We start from the raw sequence: 20,312 nt of genomic DNA, 5'->3' as shown, positions 1-20,312 counted from the left end.
ACCTCACTTTCAGGTGGTCATAGCACCGGGGGCTGGTATGGCGGAAATGCCGGCAGTGAGCACTCCACGTCAGAGGTAGGAGAAAGTCCCCTAGACAAGGGCACGGCCGCCGTCGCGGATAGGGGAGTAAGAGTCCCGGGTATTAAAGCAGGCCAGGCAGTGGCGTCATCAAAGCAAGTCAGGTGCCAGTGCAGTTTTGTTGGGGACAAGAGCTGGTGTCACCGGAGTCAGGGCAAAGCCGGGCGGAGTTGCTAGCAACCGGCGTATGATGTCAGGCGCCAGTGGCGACTACGCAACCCCCAGGAGGCGATCAGACCCGCATATGGAGTCGGTGCGTGTAAAGGCAGGGACCAGCAATGATGTCACGGCACGAGGGGGAGCAGAGGCTGATCCGTAGTGTAATGTAATGAGGGGGTGCCACTGAGGTCTTATGGTAGCAGCTCACTTACCCCCCATCGGAGATGCAGCTCCCAGGTGTTCCGCAGCGGACCCACGGCCTCCGCCGTGTGCTCCCGGATCTCGGCACCGGCTGAGAGCCTCCTCCAAGATGGCCGCCGGGGGCTGGCGGAGCCGCGGAAGGCCCCAGCGATCCCGGGCACCCGTAGAAGCCGGCAGCGGCAGGAGACGCTCCCCCAGCAGGTCCCACAGTGAGTAGTGCTCCAGAGGGCAGGGGAGAGGTGCATGATTCTTTCCCGCGGCCCTGGAAGTGCGCACCGGCCCGGGAGTGTAATCTAGGCCCGGTCTGGCGGCCGTCTGTAGGCCTCCCGGACCCACAGCGCAGGGGGAGCGGGAGGAGAGCGGGCGTCAGTGCGGCAGCCCGTGGAGCCCGGGCGGCCGGCCGCACAGCTCCCCGTGACCCAGGCAACAAGGAGGACGTAAGAGGCAGGGGAGGTGAGGCGCGTCTAGCGGCCCGGCGGCTTCAGCGGCACCGGAGGACAGCGGACTTGGCGGCTGGCGGGGAAGCTCCGAGCTTCTCCACTAGCTCACTTCTCCACGCTTTTCACTGCTTCATTAATAGACACCTAAACCTTCCTACCTAAACTTATTGGAGCCAGGAATCAGTGTGTGGGCAGGTGAGGGATAACACTTCCTCCCCCACCCCATTGCACACAGTGTTAAAAAGCCTGCAAAGGTCTAGAATAATTCAAATTCAATGTTGTGAATCAAGCTGGATTGGGAAACAGGATGCTAGATGGATTACTCTCTGGAAGCCTGCACGTAAATAGCTATATAACAGGACCTGGTGTATACCATCTGAAATTCTTCCATGTGTATCATCACTACATCACAGCGGGCGGTGTGTAACAGCTCTTTTAAGAGCTACTATTTAGGTATAAACACAGCTATTATTATAGATCCTGCTCTGTGCTGGCATGACTCCTTTATCTGCTGAAATCGTGTGAGCCACAGAAAACAGCCACCTCTAATCTATTCTCTGTTATGTGTGAGACCCAGCCATCTGAGTCAGTGTTCTGCTGCCCTGCACTCCTGATACTAAGTAAACAGTCAGGGCAACCATCCAAGATCACCAAGAAAGAGGTGATGCAGCAGCTACACATAACACATGGGCAGATGCAGTTTGCCTGTGAAGTAGCCTGGGTGCTATAGCATTAACTACTATCCTAAAACTAGTGAGCAGTTGACACTTTCAGTGAGTAGTGACAGCCAGGTTACTAAAGAGATACCCCAAGGTGAATTTGTAAAACCACTTTGGAAATGAGATAGGGGAGCAGAGTAATTCCATCCCGACACAATAAGAAAGCATTACTTATTATTGCCTTCCTCTCCTTTGCTGGCAAATATCCATATACTCTATGTGGCATATTATAGAAAATTGATGGCAAAGACAAATTCAGCAGTTAGTGTAGTAAAATATAAATAGATATCCTTTATCACAATGGAAAAGGCAGATGATAGATAAGATATTCATGATGGTTCCTTTGTCTATCTGACATGCAGACAGTAGAAAATCCATATTTGCTGTTTTGAAGACACCATGGAAATTCTGTTTGGGCTCTATATAGTCCCTTTACCCCATGGAAAATGCAGTGAGACTTTAAAATACATTACCAACAGTGACCCATAAAGTATCTTTTCTCATCTGATTTGCAGTGATAAGAGATGATATTTTGGACCAATTTATCAATAAGCTCATGTGGTACAGTGTCTCCAGTAAGAGGCTTTTCCGGCAAAGTGACTACAGTAAAGAAATATGTAGCTGTTCCTATTACTTCCAAGTTCTGTCTCAGCTTATTCACTATGCATATGGAGCCGTCAGGCAGAATAAGCGCAGATTAGTACAAAGGAGCAGGGGAGGCGCATGTAACCACTCTGGTCGGACTTTAACTAGAGGCACGAGCTGCTATCGCCATCTGAAGATGGCATTAGCAGCTGGAGACAAGCTAAAGTTTTCTCAGCACCATAAATTAGTTTCTTAGAGAAAGGGTAAGTGATTATTTGTTAATTTGTCTGACAGTGGTCTATAGCCATGAGTAATCCCTGTTTATAGTATATGCACATCTTCTTCATGCACTTCTTAATATTTTAATCAGCCATCACCTCACCTGTCCTTTGCGATGTGATTATAAAAAAAACAAATACAAATAACAATAAAAAAAGAGCAAAAAATCCTTGTTACATAATTGTAAAGATGTCTAATTATGGAGAGCTAGGCAATTATAGCATTTGTACTTAATTACAAATGTCAGGAGACACTTAAATTAGTGGTGTAGGTCTTCAGCGTCTCTTCTCTCATGTACATAGACCTGTATGTCCTCACTTCTATCCTCATTCATCTCAAGTTCCTTACTAATTGGGTTATTTATGGATTAATTGGCAGGAGATGAATGAAGCACTTTGGATGCTAGAGAAATGAATTTACGTCATTGTCTGTATTTATCTGAGCTTCTTTTCAGTTCTGATTTTTAAAGTGCACCTGTGGCCATCAGAGACAGCCATTTTTTGGATTGGACATTACAATATATTACAAAGCACCCTTTCCGTTCCCTAGAGGTAGAAAAAAAAAAGAATGTGATGCCTCAGTGTTGTTAGTAGGTCCTTGTGAGCTTGTAGGCATTTTTACCCACTTTTCCTACCTCGCTTTAGCAAGATGCGGAGACAAGGTAAGAGAACAGGAGGTGGATGGAGCTTGATTGTGTATTTTGTGCCTTCTTCAATGGATGGTTGATCCTTCTTCAAACCTCATCCACTTTGGTAAGGCAATGACATAATGTTACATACTATAGTGGTAAAGTAGACGACTTCTGTGTCATGTCCCCACCAAACTTGTGGCATGTCGGCACGCTCTGGGGAATCCCTTGTACTTTCATGAGTCTCCTAAACATTCCATAAGAGTAGGCAACTCTGCTGATAGGCTGAATGTTGGTTCTGCACATAAAATGGCTGCCTCCAGTGAGTAGGTAATCGGAGCACTTTAAAACAACAGCAGTGGAAATCTACAGAAGATTAAATGATTTGTCATTTTCGATTTTTATTTTTCATTCTAAATGGGCAAGAAACAGTTGTGTGTTCTTTCTTATTGCTTTAAGCTCAGAGTTCTTATATCACCCCTGCCGACTCATAAGACGCTGTCAGCTAATGTTGCACTTGTGTGCTTTTAGTCTGCTCTGATCTATACGATTGTATATATTTTACAGGATTTGTGTGAGGCTCATTATCAGAGCTCATATTTAATCCTCTTTCACCAAAAATGTTGAATGAATTCTTCATGTGAAATGATAAGGAAGGTAGAAGGACAGGACAAAGTGCAGTTAGTCTATACGGGTAACGTGTGTATGCAGTAGTCAGAACATAAAACCCTGACATCGTTTTTGATTTATGATTACAGCAGATTGAATGCAAATCATGGATGTGCTGTGGGACAGACTTTCTCTCTGCTATAATGGTAACATGGTGGATTCTGAAGCTATTATTTAACTGTGTGAGGTTAAGAAGAAAGTCAAAGGAGGTGAAGGGGGGGGGGGGATTACATGTATCACATGAGGATGTCCAGGTCCTCTGGTTTTGCTTCGAAGCATATAGATTATATATATATATATATATATATTGCAAAGGTGCGGCACTCATACCAAAAAACGGAAACTCAGAGCCGTGGTCGGATTTGCATCAACGTTTCAATATTTACATATTGTCATCAGGATCCTGATGACAATATGTAATTACTGAAACGTTGATGCAAATCCGACCACGGCTCTGAGTTTCCGTTTTTTGGTATGAGTGCCGCACCTTTGCAATTTACATTCCTTTTCTGTGAGGGCATCGCCGCAGCTACAGCTTGAAGCATGGAGTGCCGGACCTGCGATTCCTATATATATATATATATATATATATATATATATATATATATATGTATGTAAAACCAATTTAATAACATTTATATAATGACACAAAAACCAGAAATGTGATGGGATGAGGAACGAGGATTAGTCTGCCACCTATGCAGCTCTACCAGGGAGGGTATGTTCCATAAATCTGGGTCTGATTGCCTTATTGTATTGGTAGTTACAGGCCATGCCTAGCACACAGGATAAAAGTTGGACATTCCAGTCCTGAGTGAACATTGCTGTCCTGTTAAAGATAATGTTTCTTTTTCTCAGCCATTATTTTGATACATTTTCATATAAAATCCACTTTTCCCATACTGCAATCCCCGAAAGAGATGGATGTTGTCCAGATAAGTCTGGCACTTACATTTAAGGTGTTGAGGAGCCCAGGAAAATGGACATTTGTGCAGAGAAGTGACAGGTTCACTGCAGGCTGTGATGAAGTTTAATGAATTATCATACAGGGTGAGAAGAATGAGTTCAGACACTTATTAGAGAGTATGAGTACCTCTTAGAACTCATCTATCCATCCATAGGACAATATAGCCTTATCAGCTGACACTGGTCTCTTTAGTTCTTGTCTGGACACTTCCTCCTATTATCTCAGCGTCAGAGAGCCTGATCCGTGACTGAGGTTTCACATTGCTGTTGTAAATTATTTTTTCCCAAAACACCTCTGTGCCCTTACACTCCCCCCAGATGCTACTTGTATTCAGCAGTGGCAAACTGTGTGTCAGATTCTAATCATCACAGGGCTAGAGAGGACTAAGGCTTGGTTCTCCTGCTAATGAAAATCATTATCAACCATTATCTGCTTTAATTAATTTATTCATCAAATTCTGATTTGGGTGGCAGTGTTCGTGCTGTGAACACCACAAAGACAAGTCTTTGTTGCCGTAGCTGCGGAATGGGTATTTAGTTTGATTGGAATCACATACATACAATTATCAGCTGGTGTAACCTTTCGTGGGCTCAGACAGCACGTCAAGGAAATAAGTGGAAATTGAAATCACTATGCGCATCAAACTATACTTATCTACTAAGATATACAGTAGTATAGGCTTCATTAAAGTAAAGGAAACATGTAATAGTCTTCTGGTAGAAGTGGTAAGTAATGGGCTCTTTATCTTACATAACTGTCATTTTTATGGGTTTTTTTAAATGAAGAAACAACTTTTGTAATACAGTATCTAGATAGATAGATAGATAGATAGATAGGAGTCCATGACCATCTAAAAGCAATGAAGCAGCTATAGGCAGCCTGTGTGGTACTGCAAGTTCATTGAAAAACAACTGAACGTTCCCAGTAAATCGAGCTTCAGCAATAGGAAAGTGGTCTGATTATTGAGGTGTAACTCTCCTCTGGATCTGAATTGGTTAAAGCCTGAATATATGTTGTTCTATAAGAATGCAGATCACCATCTTAGAACTGAGAGGACACCAGTGATTTGGTATCCTATAGATATAGACTTGCAATGCGAAGAAAATGTACATTACAGTGCAAAGTAAGCTGTTTTTCTGACACTGTCAGACTGAACTCTCTCTGTGCACAGGAGCTCCATGCAGTTCACTCACAGTTCATCCACACAGTCAGGAAGGAAAGTCAGCTTGGATTAGAAGCATTGATTTAAAATGTATTTTGCCCAACTATGGATTTCTCCTGCCACTTCCCTAAATCTATTCTGATTTGGAGAGGTTGGCTTTTCTGGAGCACTGTCACGATGCAGGTTGTCAGTGCTATGTCCTCTGTTTTATCACATGGATACATCACTCAGAAGGCAGGGGGTGTAGTGAAAATATAAGGTGTCCATCACTTTATTGCAACTATAAGAACCTTTATGATGCTACAGTAAAATAAAGACACAGCTGCATTGGACTAAAGGTCACAGCTTTTATTAATTGAATCGCCCAGATTTTCATTTACCAAAAAGATGCTATAAAACGTCAATTAAATTCTACTAAATCGTAGCAACTGTCGCCACAGGCAACTCACGCTTAGCTGACTTTTTTACTAACTGCTGCACGATCAGTTAAATTTACTTACACAGGCATTCAGCTGGCCAGAAGAAACGCTACATTAGATCGAGAAACAACAATGGGGGTCATTCCGAGTTGATCGCTCCTGCCGTTTTTCGCAGCATAGCGATCAGGCTAAAAACCGTCTGTTCTGCGCATGCGTATGGGCCGCAGGGCGCACGCGCCAAGTAATTTCACACAAAACTAAACAATTTTACACAGGGGCGAGCAACGCTTTTCAGTCGCTCTGCTGAACAGTGTGTGATTGACAGAAAGTGGGTATTTCTGGGCGGAATGTGACCGTTTTCCGGAAGTGTGCTAAAAAACGCAGGCGTGTCAGGCTAAAACGCAGGAGTGCCTGGAGAAACGGGGGAGTGGCTGGCCGAACGCAGGGCGTGTTTTTGACTTCAAACCAGGAACTAAACAGTCTGCAGTGATCGCAATCTGGGAGTAGGTCTGGAGCTATTCAGAAACTGCAGGAAAAGATTTTCGAGCAATTCTGCTAATCTTTCGTTCGCACTTCTGCTAAGCTAAGATACACTGCCAGAGGGCGGCGGCCTAGCGTTTGCACTGCTGCTAAAAGCAGCTAGATAGGGCGGCGGCCTAGCGTTTGCACTGCTGCTAAAAGCAGCTAGATCAACTCGGAATGAGGGTCAATGTCAGTGAAATAAGCTGGAGCATTGTACTCACCAACAGCAAAGGCCCCAGAAGCTCACCGTAGTCTCTGACTGGTGTTGGAAGAAGATCTCCCACCACTGTAACCAGATCAAAAACCGTCACTTGCCGGCCATGCGACAGGTCTCCATACCTCCTAACATAACCCTCTCCAGGAGGGACACAATGCTCTGCTCCTGGACTTCCCTCTTAATTTATGATTGTCCTCACCTGTGCTGAAACACTTTTCTTATCCATTAAACTGTTCAAAACAGGTGCCGGCAATTATACATTAAGAAAAAAGTACAGAAGCAGAGGATTTAGTCCCTCCTAGAGAGGGTCATGTTGGGAGGTATGGGTCTCCATTGCAACCCTTCGTTGTACTACAAGAAAAACTACCCCAGTGAGTCACAGAGGATATCAAGTAAAACCACTGCAGGGAAGGGGGAGCAGTGGAGGAGAAATAGGATGAGAGGATACAGGTACAGCCGATGCAAGCTGTAAAGGGGGGAAGAGGGGGCAAGGGTTCATGTGTGCGAGACCGCACTCCTGCATACCTCCCAACATGACCCTCTCCAGGAGGGACAGAATGTTCTGCTCCTGGACTTCCCTCTTAAACTATGATTGCCATCACTTGTGCTGGAACACCTTTCTTATCCATTAACCTGTTCAAAACAGGTGCCGGCAATCATACATTAAGAGAAAAGTCCAGGAGCAGAGCATTTTGTCCCTCCTGGCGAGGGTAATGTTGGGAGGTATGCTTTTGAACACAGGTGATGTCCCTGCAATAAAATGGTGGGTATTAGCACCCCAGCAACCACAAAAGGGTAGGAGGGGAGCACTCAGATCCACAGAAACATACACAGCAGACTTGGTAGGAAAATCAACTGCCAGTGGGCTCTTTATTCTGTATGTAGTGGCCGCTGGCCAGGATGTGGGGAAGGGGGGTTTCCATGGACACTGGAAACCCCCCTGTGTTTGCATATGACCTTAGAGAGTGAGTGGGGACTTTTTTTTTTTAGACTGTGCTAGATAAATGATAGGTAGAAGTTGTTATGAGCAACTTCTCTACTGTATCTCCCTTGAAGATTTGATACTTCTCCACTAAAGTCTTGTGATATGTCCAATATAGTGAGCCACGATTCACTACAACATACTGGCCTAATTGTAAACAGATTGTAAGCTCTTTGTTTTATGGGCTCTTTTTTTTCAGCCCTTTTCATGCATTTGTAATGTACGTAGGCTGCACACTGGTAATATATTGTCATTATCAATGTTCTCATTGGTGGTTTAGGGGCCGAGACCCTACTGTCCGGCATATTATGTTGCCATGGTCATTATGTCGACATTGAACTCGTCGACATTCATCATGTTGAAACAGACATGGTGAGAATGTAGTAGACAGTGGCCCTCATTCCGAGTTGTTCGCTCGCTAGCCGCTTTTTGCAGCAGTGCACACGCTAAGCCGCCGCCCTCTGGGAGTGAATCTTAGCTTAGCAGAATTGCAAACGAAAGATTCGCAAAATTGCGAATAGACATTTCTTAGCAGTTTCTGAGTAGCTCGAGACTTACTCTGCCATTGCGATCAGTTCAGTCAGTTTCGTTCCTGGTTTGACGTCACAAACACACCCAGCGTTCGCCCAGACACTCCCCCGTTTCTCCAGCCACTCCCGCGTTTTTCCCAGAAACTGCAGCGTTTTTTCACACACTCCCATAAAACGGCCAGTTTCCCCCCCAGAAACACCCACTTCCTGTCAATCACACTCCGATCACCAGAACGAAGAAAAAACCTCGTAACGCCGTGAGTAAAATACCAAACTTCTTAGCAAATTTACTTGACGCAGCCGCAGTGCGAACATTGCGCATGCGCAGTTAGCGAAAAATCGCACCAATGCGAAGGAAAATAACGAGCGACCAACTCGGAATGAGGGCCAGTGTGTTTTTAAGGTAAGTCTAACCCTAAACCTAACCCTAAGACAACTGGTAATGTCATTTTATGTATATTTCTAATGTCAACATTTTATTTTTAACCATGACAACATTTCCATTTTTGGCACACTGACTACATACTGTACCTTGCATGACACCAGGTTTGGCGCAAGAAACATCTTCATTTCCTAATGTCATCAGCACGACCTAATCTCTCCCTTCAGTAAACATCATTTTTGGATTTATTTGCAGTGACTGCAAGCCTAGAATAAGCACTATTAGAGGCTAATTCTAGACCCTGGAGATTCCTTTCCCTTGTAATCCAAGTGCAGACTAATTATTTACAGTCTTCTGTCTATTTCCTGTGACCGTCCCAGCATAAATATCCATCCACACTGACTTTCCAATCTAATGCTTAATTACATTATTGAAGGAATTCTGCAGAGGATGATAAATGCCTTCACTGGACAATTATACGAATGATATGGATGCATTTCTGATTAGAAACTACTGGTCCCAGGTCACATCATTCACTTTATAGCTGAAATGCTCATTACAGAACGGCGGTCCACTATTCAGTCCATTGTTACATAAGTGGTACAGTCAGAAAGCACAACGTTATTCAATGAATTTGTACTTTAATATTCTACAGTAGTTGCTCTTTTACAATGGATTTAAACTAAAATGATATAAAACATGATCATTTTTACATACGTTTCTCACAACTCTCAGGCGGACTAATGAATTCATTTAGAAGGCTGTTTCTGTACTGTATGTGTGGCATATGATATTATAGTCACTTTATCACTGTACTAATCTGTATCTCTGTATCTATTATTGCAGAAGGTCCAGCAGTACACCGTTGTCATTCAAGCCACAGACATGGAGGGGAACTTAAACCACGGATTGTCAAACACGGCCACAGCTATTATAACTGTCGCAGACGTCAATGACAACCCCCCAGAATTTACCTCCAAGATGGTGAGTTAATGCATACATCCATTCTTCAGTACAATGACCATTTAATGATTCATGTGATTACTGGTACAGGTTGAGTACCCCTTATGTGAAATTAAAAAATGATCCAAAAATTCAAATTAGTGACACCTTTGCTTTCTGATGGTTCATTATATACAAACGTTGTTTCATGCACAAAATTATTATTATATTGTATAAAATTTCCTTTAGACTAAGAGCTCTATTCAATGACTGTCGGATCCTCTCCGTCCGTAGAGTATTCAGTATCAGTTCAGTCATCAATTAGTGGGCAATTCCGGCAGGTATTGCCCATTTTTGACAATGCTGTGCCAACTATATTTGAAGTCAAATCAGCATTGTCGAAAATGGGCCAAAATCCTGTCGGAATTAGCCGCTAAATCGACAAAACACGTGGATCTGCGGCTAATCCACCGATCCACATGTTTTTCGACAACTGACGGTTTTTCCGACTGAACTGTCATTGAATAGGTCGAAAGGCAAATTCGACCTGTTTCTGTCGAAAAGTTAAGTTTTTTCCGACTGTCGGAAAAACCGGTACCAATTGAATAGACCCCTAAGTGTATTTGTTGTATATGAAACCTTAATTAATTTGTGTTTACACTAGAGATGAGCGGGTTCGGTTCCTCGGAATCCGAACCCGCCCGAACTTCATGTTTTTTTTCACGGGTCCGAGCGACTCGGATCTTCCCGCCTTGCTCGGTTAACCCGAGCGCGCCCGAACGTCATCATGACGCTGTCGGATTCTCGCGAGGCTCGGATTCTATCGTGAGACTCGGATTCTATATAAGGAGCCGCGCGTCGCCGCCATTTTCACTCGTGCATTGAGATTGATAGGGAGAGGACGTGTCTGGCGTCCTCTCCATTAGAATAGAGATAGATTAGATAGAGAGAGATTGTGCAGAGTCGCAGACAGAGTTAGTTTACCACAGTCAGTGACCAGTGCAGTTGCTAGTTAACTTTTATTTAATATAATATATCCGTTCACTTCTCTCTGCTATATCCGTTCTCTGCCTGAAAAAAAAAACGATACACAGCACAGTCAGTCACACAGTGTGACTCAGTCTGTGTGCACTCAGCTCAGCCCAGTGTGCTGCACAGTCATCAATGTATAAATTAAAAGCTTATAATTAATTGTGGGGGAGACTGGGGAGCACTGCAGGTTGTTAGCAGGAGCCAGGAGTACAATTATATTAATTAACAGTGCACACTTTTGCTGCAGGAGTGGTGACCAGTGCCTGACCACCAGTATAGTATTGTTGTATACTACTAATATCTCTTTAAATATCAACCAGTCTATATTAGCAGCAGACACAGTACAGTGCGGTAGTTCACGGCTGTGGCTACCTCTGTGTCGGCACACGGCAGGCAGTCCGTCCGACCAGAATTGTATTATTTATTATTATATACCTACCACCTAACCGTGGTTTTTTTTTCATTCTTTATACCGTCATAGTGTCATCCTAATTGTTACGAGTATACTACTATCTCTTTATCAACCAGTGTACAGTGCGGTAGTTCACGGCTGTGGCTACCTCTGTGTCGGCACACGGCAGGCAGTCCGTCCGACCAGAATTGTATTATTTATTATTATATACCTACCACCTAACCGTGGTTTTTTTTTCATTCTTTATACCGTCATAGTGTCATCCTAATTGTTACGAGTATACTACTATCTCTTTATCAACCAGTGTACAGTGCGGTAGTTCACGGCTGTGGCTACCTCTGTGTCGGCACACGGCAGGCAGTCCGTCCGACCAGAATTGTATTATTTATTATTATATACCTACCACCTAACCGTGGTTTTTTTTTCATTCTTTATACCGTCATAGTGTCATCCTAATTGTTACGAGTATACTACTATCTCTTTATCAACCAGTGTACAGTGCGGTAGTTCACGGCTGTGGCTACCTCTGTGTCGGCACACGGCAGGCAGTCCGTCCGACCAGAATTGTATTATTTATTATTATATACCTACCACCTAACCGTGGTTTTTTTTTCATTCTTTATACCGTCATAGTGTCATCCTAATTGTTACGAGTATACTACTATCTCTTTATCAACCAGTGTACAGTGCGGTAGTTCACGGCTGTGGCTACCTCTGTGTCGGCACACGGCAGGCAGTCCGTCCGACCAGAATTGTATTATTTATTATTATATACCTACCACCTAACCGTGGTTTTTTTTTTCATTCTTTATACCGTCATAGTGTCATCCTAATTGTTACGAGTATACTACTATCTCTTTATCAACCAGTGTACAGTGCGGTAGTTCACGGCTGTGGCTACCTCTGTGTCGGCACACGGCAGGCAGTCCGTCCGACCAGAATTGTATTATTTATTATTATATACCTACCACCTAACCGTGGTTTTTTTTTCATTCTTTATACCGTCATAGTGTCATCCTAATTGTTACGAGTATACTACTATCTCTTTATCAACCAGTGTACAGTGCGGTAGTTCACGGCTGTGGCTACCTCTGTGTCGGCACACGGCAGGCAGTCCGTCCGACCAGAATTGTATTATTTATTATTATATACCTACCACCTAACCGTGGTTTTTTTTTCATTCTTTATACCGTCATAGTGTCATCCTAATTGTTACGAGTATACTACTATCTCTTTATCAACCAGTGTACAGTGCGGTAGTTCACGGCTGTGGCTACCTCTGTGTCGGCACACGGCAGGCAGTCCGTCCGACCAGAATTGTATTATTTATTATTATATACCTACCACCTAACCGTGGTTTTTTTTTCATTCTTTATACCGTCATAGTGTCATCCTAATTGTTACGAGTATACTACTATCTCTTTATCAACCAGTGTACAGTGCGGTAGTTCACGGCTGTGGCTACCTCTGTGTCGGCAGTCGGCAGGCAGTCCGTCCATCCATAATTGTATTATTATTATAATATATACCACCTAACCGTGGTTTTTTTTTCATTCTTTATACCGTCATAGTGTCATCCTAATTGTTACGAGTATACTACTATCTCTTTATCAACCAGTGTACAGTGCGGTAGTTCACGGCTGTGGCTACCTCTGTGTCGGCACACGGCAGGCAGTCCGTCCGACCAGAATTGTATTATTTATTATTATATACCTACCACCTAACCGTGGTTTTTTTTTCATTCTTTATACCGTCATAGTGTCATCCTAATTGTTACGAGTATACTACTATCTCTTTATCAACCAGTGTACAGTGCGGTAGTTCACGGCTGTGGCTACCTCTGTGTCGGCACACGGCAGGCAGTCCGTCCGACCAGAATTGTATTATTTATTATTATATACCTACCACCTAACCGAGGTTTTTTTTTCATTCTTTATACCGTCATAGTGTCATCCTAATTGTTACGAGTATACTACTATCTCTTTATCAACCAGTGTACAGTGCGGTAGTTCACGGCTGTGGCTACCTCTGTGTCGGCACACGGCAGGCAGTCCGTCCGACCAGAATTGTATTATTTATTATTATATACCTACCACCTAACCGTGGTTTTTTTTTCATTCTTTATACCGTCATAGTGTCATCCTAATTGTTACGAGTATACTACTATCTCTTTATCAACCAGTGTACAGTGCGGTAGTTCACGGCTGTGGCTACCTCTGTGTCGGCACACGGCAGGCAGTCCGTCCGACCAGAATTGTATTATTTATTATTATATACCTACCACCTAACCGTGGTTTTTTTTTTCATTCTTTATACCGTCATAGTGTCATCCTAATTGTTACGAGTATACTACTATCTCTTTATCAACCAGTGTACAGTGCGGTAGTTCACGGCTGTGGCTACCTCTGTGTCGGCACACGGCAGGCAGTCCGTCCGACCAGAATTGTATTATTTATTATTATATACCTACCACCTAACCGTGGTTTTTTTTTCATTCTTTATACCGTCATAGTGTCATCCTAATTGTTACGAGTATACTACTATCTCTTTATCAACCAGTGTACAGTGCGGTAGTTCACGGCTGTGGCTACCTCTGTGTCGGCAGTCGGCAGGCAGTCCGTCCATCCATAATTGTATTATTATTATAATATATACCACCTAACCGTGGTTTTTTTTTCATTCTTTATACCGTCATAGTGTCATCCTAATTGTTACGAGTATACTACTATCTCTTTATCAACCAGTGTACAGTGCGGTAGTTCACGGCTGTGGCTACCTCTGTGTCGGCACACGGCAGGCAGTCCGTCCGACCAGAATTGTATTATTTATTATTATATACCTACCACCTAACCGTGGTTTTTTTTTCATTCTTTATACCGTCATAGTGTCATCCTAATTGTTACGAGTATACTACTATCTCTTTATCAACCAGTGTACAGTGCGGTAGTTCACGGCTGTGGCTACCTCTGTGTCGGCAGTCGGCAGGCAGTCCGTCCATCCATAATTGTATTATTATTATAATATATACCACCTAACCGTGGTTTTTTTATACCACCTAACCGTGGCAGTCCGTCCATAATTGTATACTAGTATCCAATCCATCCATCTCCATTGTTTACCTGAGGTGCCTTTTAGTTCTGCCTATAAAATATGGAGAACAAAAAAGTTGAGGTTCCAAAATTAGGGAAAGATCAAGATCCACTTCCACCTCGTGCTGAAGCTGCTGCCACTAGTCATGGCCGAGACGATGAAATGCCAGCAACGTCGTCTGCCAAGGCCGATGCCCAATGTCATAGTACAGAGCATGTCAAATCCAAAACACCAAATATCAGAAAAAAAAGGACTCCAAAACCTAAAATAAAATTGTCGGAGGAGAAGCGTAAACTTGCCAATATGCCATTTACCACACGGAGTGGCAAGGAACGGCTGAGGCCCTGGCCTATGTTCATGGCTAGTGGTTCAGCTTCACATGAGGATGGAAGCACTCAGCCTCTCGCTAGAAAACTGAAAAGACTCAAGCTGGCAAAAGCACCGCAAAGAACTGTGCGTTCTTTGAAATCCCAAATCCACAAGGAGAGTCCAATTGTGTCGTTTGCGATGCCTGACCTTCCCAACACTGGACGTGAAGAGCATGCGCCTTCCACTATTTGCATGCCCCCTGCAAGTGCTGGAAGGAGCACCCGCAGTCCAGTTCCTGATAGTCAGATTGAAGATGTCAGTGTTGAAGTACACCAGGATGAGGAGGATATGGGTGTTGCTGGCGCTGGGGAGGAAATTGACCAGGAGGATTCTGATGGTGAGGTGGTTTGTTTAAGTCAGGCACCCGGGGAGACACCTGTTGTCCGTGGGAGGAATATGGCCGTTGACATGCCAGGTGAAAATACCAAAAAAATCAGCTCTTCGGTGTGGAGGTATTTCACCAGAAATGCGGACAACAGGTGTCAAGCCGTGTGTTCCCTTTGTCAAGCTGTAATAAGTAGGGGTAAGGACGTTAACCACCTCGGAACATCCTCCCTTATACGTCACCTGCAGCGCATTCATAATAAGTCAGTGACAAGTTCAAAAACTTTGGGTGACAGCGGAAGCAGTCCACTGACCAGTAAATCCCTTCCTCTTGTAACCAAGCTCACGCAAACCACCCCACCAACTCCCTCAGTGTCAATTTCCTCCTTCCCCAGGAATGCCAATAGTCCTGCAGGCCATGTCACTGGCAAGTCTGACGAGTCCTTTCCTGCCTGGGATTCCTCCGATGCATCCTTGCGTGTAACGCCTACTGCTGCTGGCGCTGCTGTTGTTGCCGCTGGGAGTCGATGGTCATCCCAGAGGGGAAGTCGTAAGCCCACTTGTACTACTTCCAGTAAGCAATTGACTGTTCAACAGTCCTTTGCGAGGAAGATGAAATATCACAGCAGTCATCCTACTGCAAAGCGGATAACTGAGTCCTTGACAACTATGTTGGTGTTAGACGTGCGTCCGGTATCCGCCGTTAGTTCACAGGGAACTAGACAATTTATTGAGGCAGTGTGCCCCCGTTACCAAATACCATCTAGGTTCCACTTCTCTAGGCAGGCGATACCGAGAATGTACACGGACGTCAGAAAAAGACTCACCAGTGTCCTAAAAAATGCAGTTGTACCCAATGTCCACTTAACCACGGACATGTGGACAAGTGGAGCAGGGCAGGGTCAGGACTATATGACTGTGACAGCCCACTGGGTAGATGTATGGACTCCCGCCGCAAGAACAGCAGCGGCGGCACCAGTAGCAGCATCTCGCAAACGCCAACTCTTTCCTAGGCAGGCTACGCTTTGTATCACCGCTTTCCAGAATACGCACACAGCTGAAAACCTCTTACGGCAACTGAGGAAGATCATCGCGGAATGGCTTACCCCAATTGGACTCTCCTGTGGATTTGTGGCATCGGACAACGCCAGCAATATTGTGTGTGCATTAAATATGGGCAAATTCCAGCACGTCCCATGTTTTGCACATACCTTGAATTTGGTGGTGCAGAATTTTTTAAAAAACGACAGGGGCGTGCAAGAGATGCTGTCGGTGGCCAGAAAAATTGCGGGACACTTTCGGCGTACAGGCACCACGTACAGAAGACTGGAGCACCACCAAAAACTACTGAACCTGCCCTGCCATCATCTGAAGCAAGAAGTGGTAACGAGGTGGAATTCAACCCTCTATATGCTTCAGAGGTTGGAGGAGCAGCAAAAGGCCATTCAAGCCTATACAATTGAGCACGATATAGGAGATGGAATGCACCTGTCTCAAGTGCAGTGGAGAATGATTTCAACGTTGTGCAAGGTTCTGATGCCCTTTGAACTTGCCACACGTGAAGTCAGTTCAGACACTGCCAGCCTGAGTCAGGTCATTCCCCTCATCAGGCTTTTGCAGAAGAAGCTGGAGGCATTGAAGAAGGAGCTAACACGGAGCGATTCCGCTAGGCATGTGGGACTTGTGGATGCAGCCCTTAATTCGCTTAACAAGGATTCACGGGTGGTCAATCTGTTGAAATCAGAGCACTACATTTTGGCCACCGTGCTCGATCCTAGATTTAAAGCCTACCTTGGATCTCTCTTTCCGGCAGACACAGGTCTGCTGGGGTTGAAAGACCTGCTGGTGACAAAATTGTCAAGTCAAGCGGAACGCGACCTGTCAACATCTCCTCCTTCACATTCTCCCGCAACTGGGGGTGCGAGGAAAAGGCTCAGAATTCCGAGCCCACCCGCTGGCGGTGATGCAGGGCAGTCTGGAGCGACTGCTGATGCTGACATCTGGTCCGGACTGAAGGACCTGACAACGATTACGGACATGTCGTCTACTGTCACTGCATATGATTCTCTCAACATTGATAGAATGGTGGAGGATTATATGAGTGACCGCATCCAAGTAGGCACGTCACACAGTCCGTACTTATACTGGCAGGAAAAAGAGGCAATTTGGAGGCCCTTGCACAAACTGGCTTTATTCTACCTAAGTTGCCCTCCCACAAGTGTGTACTCCGAAAGAGTGTTTAGTGCCGCCGCTCACCTTGTCAGCAATCGGCGTACGAGGTTACATCCAGAAAATGTGGAGAAGATGATGTTCATTAAAATGAATTATAATCAATTCCTCCGCGGAGACATTGACCAGCAGCAATTGCCTCCACAAAGTACACAGGGAGCTGAGATGGTGGATTCCAGTGGGGACGAATTGATAATCTGTGAGGAGGGGGATGTACACGGTGATATATCGGAGGGTGAAGATGAGGTGGACATCTTGCCTCTGTAGAGCCAGTTTGTGCAAGGAGAGATTAATTGCTTCTTTTTTGGGGGGGGTCCAAACCAACCCGTCATATCAGTCACAGTCGTGTGGCAGACCCTGTCACTGAAATGATGGGTTGGTTAAAGTGTGCATGTCCTGTTTTGTTTATACAACATAAGGGTGGGTGGGAGGGCCCAAGGATAATTCCATCTTGCACCTCTTTTTTCTTTTCTTTTTCTTTGCATCATGTGCTGATTGGGGAGGGTTTTTTGGAAGGGACATCCTGCGTGACACTGCAGTGCCACTCCTAGATGGGCCCGGTGTTTGTGTCGGCCACTAGGGTCGCTAATCTTACTCACACAGTCAGCTACCTCATTGCGCCTCTTTTTTTCTTTGCGTCATGTGCTGTTTGGGGAGGGTTTTTTGGAAGGGACATCCTGCGTGACACTGCAGTGCCACTCCTAGATGTGCCCGGTGTTTGTGTCGGCCACTAGGGTCGCTAATCTTACTCACACAGTCAGCTACCTCATTGCGCCTCTTTTTTTCTTTGCGTCATGTGCTGTTTGGGGAGGGTTTTTTGGAAGGGCCATCCTGCGTGACACTGCAGTGCCACTCCTAGATGGGCCCGGTGTTTGTGTCGGCCACTAGGGTCGCTTATCTTACTCACACAGCGACCTCGGTGCAAATTTTAGGACTAAAAATAATATTGTGAGGTGTGATGTGTTCAGAATAGGCTGAAAATGAGTGTAAATTATGTTTTTTGAGGTTAATAATACTTTGGGATCAAAATTACCCCCAAATTCTATGATTTAAGCTGTTTTTTAGGGTTTTTTGAAAAAAACACCCGAATCCAAAACACACCCGAATCCGACAAAAAAAATTCGGTGAGGTTTTGCCAAAACGCGGTCGAACCCAAAACACGGCCGCGGAACCGAACCCAAAACCAAAACACAAAACCCGAAAAATTTCCGGCGCTCATCTCTAGTTTACACTTGGGTCCCATCTTTAAGATATCTGATTATGTATATGCAAATATTTCAAAATCCTTCTGTTCCCAAGCATTTTGGATAAAGGATACTCAATGTGTTGTATCTTTTAAATATGACTCCAAAATATTTGTTTGATACTCACCCAGTTTTCATAGAAATCTATGGGGGCTGTTTTCGTGCCAAATTTCCCAAGCTCCAGCATATATAGCAAAAAGCACAGGGAGAGGGATCAGTAGAATAGTACATCCCAGCAGTACTTAACGTATTAGTGCTGCAAATAGTAGCAATAACATATTACAATTATATTATAATTAGCAGGTCAAAAACATGATAATTCACAAATGGCCCCCCTTTGAGTATTATTTAGACAGTGCTAAAATATAGGATTTAACCATTTTCCATCCAGATTTGACCACAACAGGGTACCATTTCATTGAACAGTGTAAACGATTTCCAGTTATAATGATAGTATGGCAGTACCGCTCCTTTCAGTGCAGTCATATGTATAGAAAATAAGCAATTTGTGCAGCAAAATACTTAATTGTTTTACTGAACATTTAGTAAAAATTAAGCCTAGACCTTAGAACATCTTTCCCTTAAATGAAAAGATTGCCAGATGTTGCGAGTTAAGGGCCCTACGGACTCGGCGACCCGCCGCCGAGCTGCCCGACCGCTGATACGGCAGACAGGCGACGCAGCGGCGGTGGGGAGGTGACAGGGGTAGGGAAGTTTCTTCACTCCCCCGGCACCCAGCACCATAGCAGTGCATGCTGATATGGACGATATTGTCCAAATTGGCCTGCATGTTTAAACGAGCTGGCACCAGCGATGAACGAACGCGGGGCTGCACATCGTTCATCGCTGGTGCCTACACACTGAAAGATATGAATGGTATCTCGTTCATTAATGAACGAGATCGTTCATATCTTTCACTGGTATCGACCAGTGTGTAGGGCTCTTTATTGGGTCTGATGCTGAATTTAAATACATTTGCACTAAAAAAATGCAGATGTAAAAACGCATATTGTATGTACAGTATAAGAAAAGTCAGGCGAATTGCAGGTTACATGCAACTTCGCATCACCAGGTTCATACATCCTATACATTATATACATTTACACCCAATTTTGTGTTCAAAGGTATTAAGGGCCTAATTCAGATCTGATCGCAGCAGCAAATTTGTTAGTGAATGGGCAAAACCATGTGCACTGCAGGGGGAGGGGGGGGGGGGGATATGTGCAGAGAGAGTTCGTTTTGGGTGTGCTGTGTTAAACATAAAGCAGCCAGTATTTACCCTGCACAGAAGCAAAATAACCCACCCAAATCTAACTCTCTCTGCACATGTTATATCTGCCCCACCTGCAGTGCACATGGTTTTGCCCATTAGCTAACACATTTGCTGCTGCGACCTGATCTGAATTAGGGGGTCATTCCGAGTTGTTCGCTCGCTAGCAGTTTTTAGCAGCCGTGCAAACGCTATGCCGCCTCCCACTGGGAGTGTATTTTAGCTTAGCAGAAGTGCGAACGAAAGGAGCGGCTACAAAATAATTTTGTGCAGTTTCAGAGTAGCTTCAGACCTACTCAGCGCTTGTAATCACTTCAGACTGTTCAGTTCCTGTTTTGACTTCACGAACAAGCCCTGCGTTCGCCCAGCCACGCCTGCATTTTTTTCGAACACTCCCTGAAAACGGTCAGTTGACACCCAGAAACACCCACTTCCTGTCAATCACTCTGCGGCCAGCAGTG

The 20,312-nt window shown here is 44.5% G+C and overlaps 1 protein-coding gene across 2 annotated transcripts in view; it reads left to right on the top strand.

Moving 5' to 3' along the window:
* CDH4 (cadherin 4) overlaps positions 1-20,312 on the top strand; it is a 1,018,047-nt gene that overhangs the window by 925,915 nt on the left and 71,820 nt on the right. For both annotated transcript variants that reach the window (XM_063959329.1, XM_063959328.1), the window contains exon 8: positions 9,786-9,923. In XM_063959329.1, coding sequence (XP_063815399.1) covers positions 9,786-9,923 — 138 coding nt within the window. The remainder of the gene's footprint in view (positions 1-9,785; positions 9,924-20,312) is intronic.

This window comes from Pseudophryne corroboree, chromosome 3 (assembly GCF_028390025.1).
Source record: "Pseudophryne corroboree isolate aPseCor3 chromosome 3, aPseCor3.hap2, whole genome shotgun sequence".
In the NCBI taxonomy this organism is placed as follows: Eukaryota; Metazoa; Chordata; class Amphibia; order Anura; family Myobatrachidae; genus Pseudophryne; species Pseudophryne corroboree.
The sequence above is the reverse complement of the archived record's forward strand: the minus strand, read 5'-3'. Positions and strand labels throughout refer to the sequence as shown.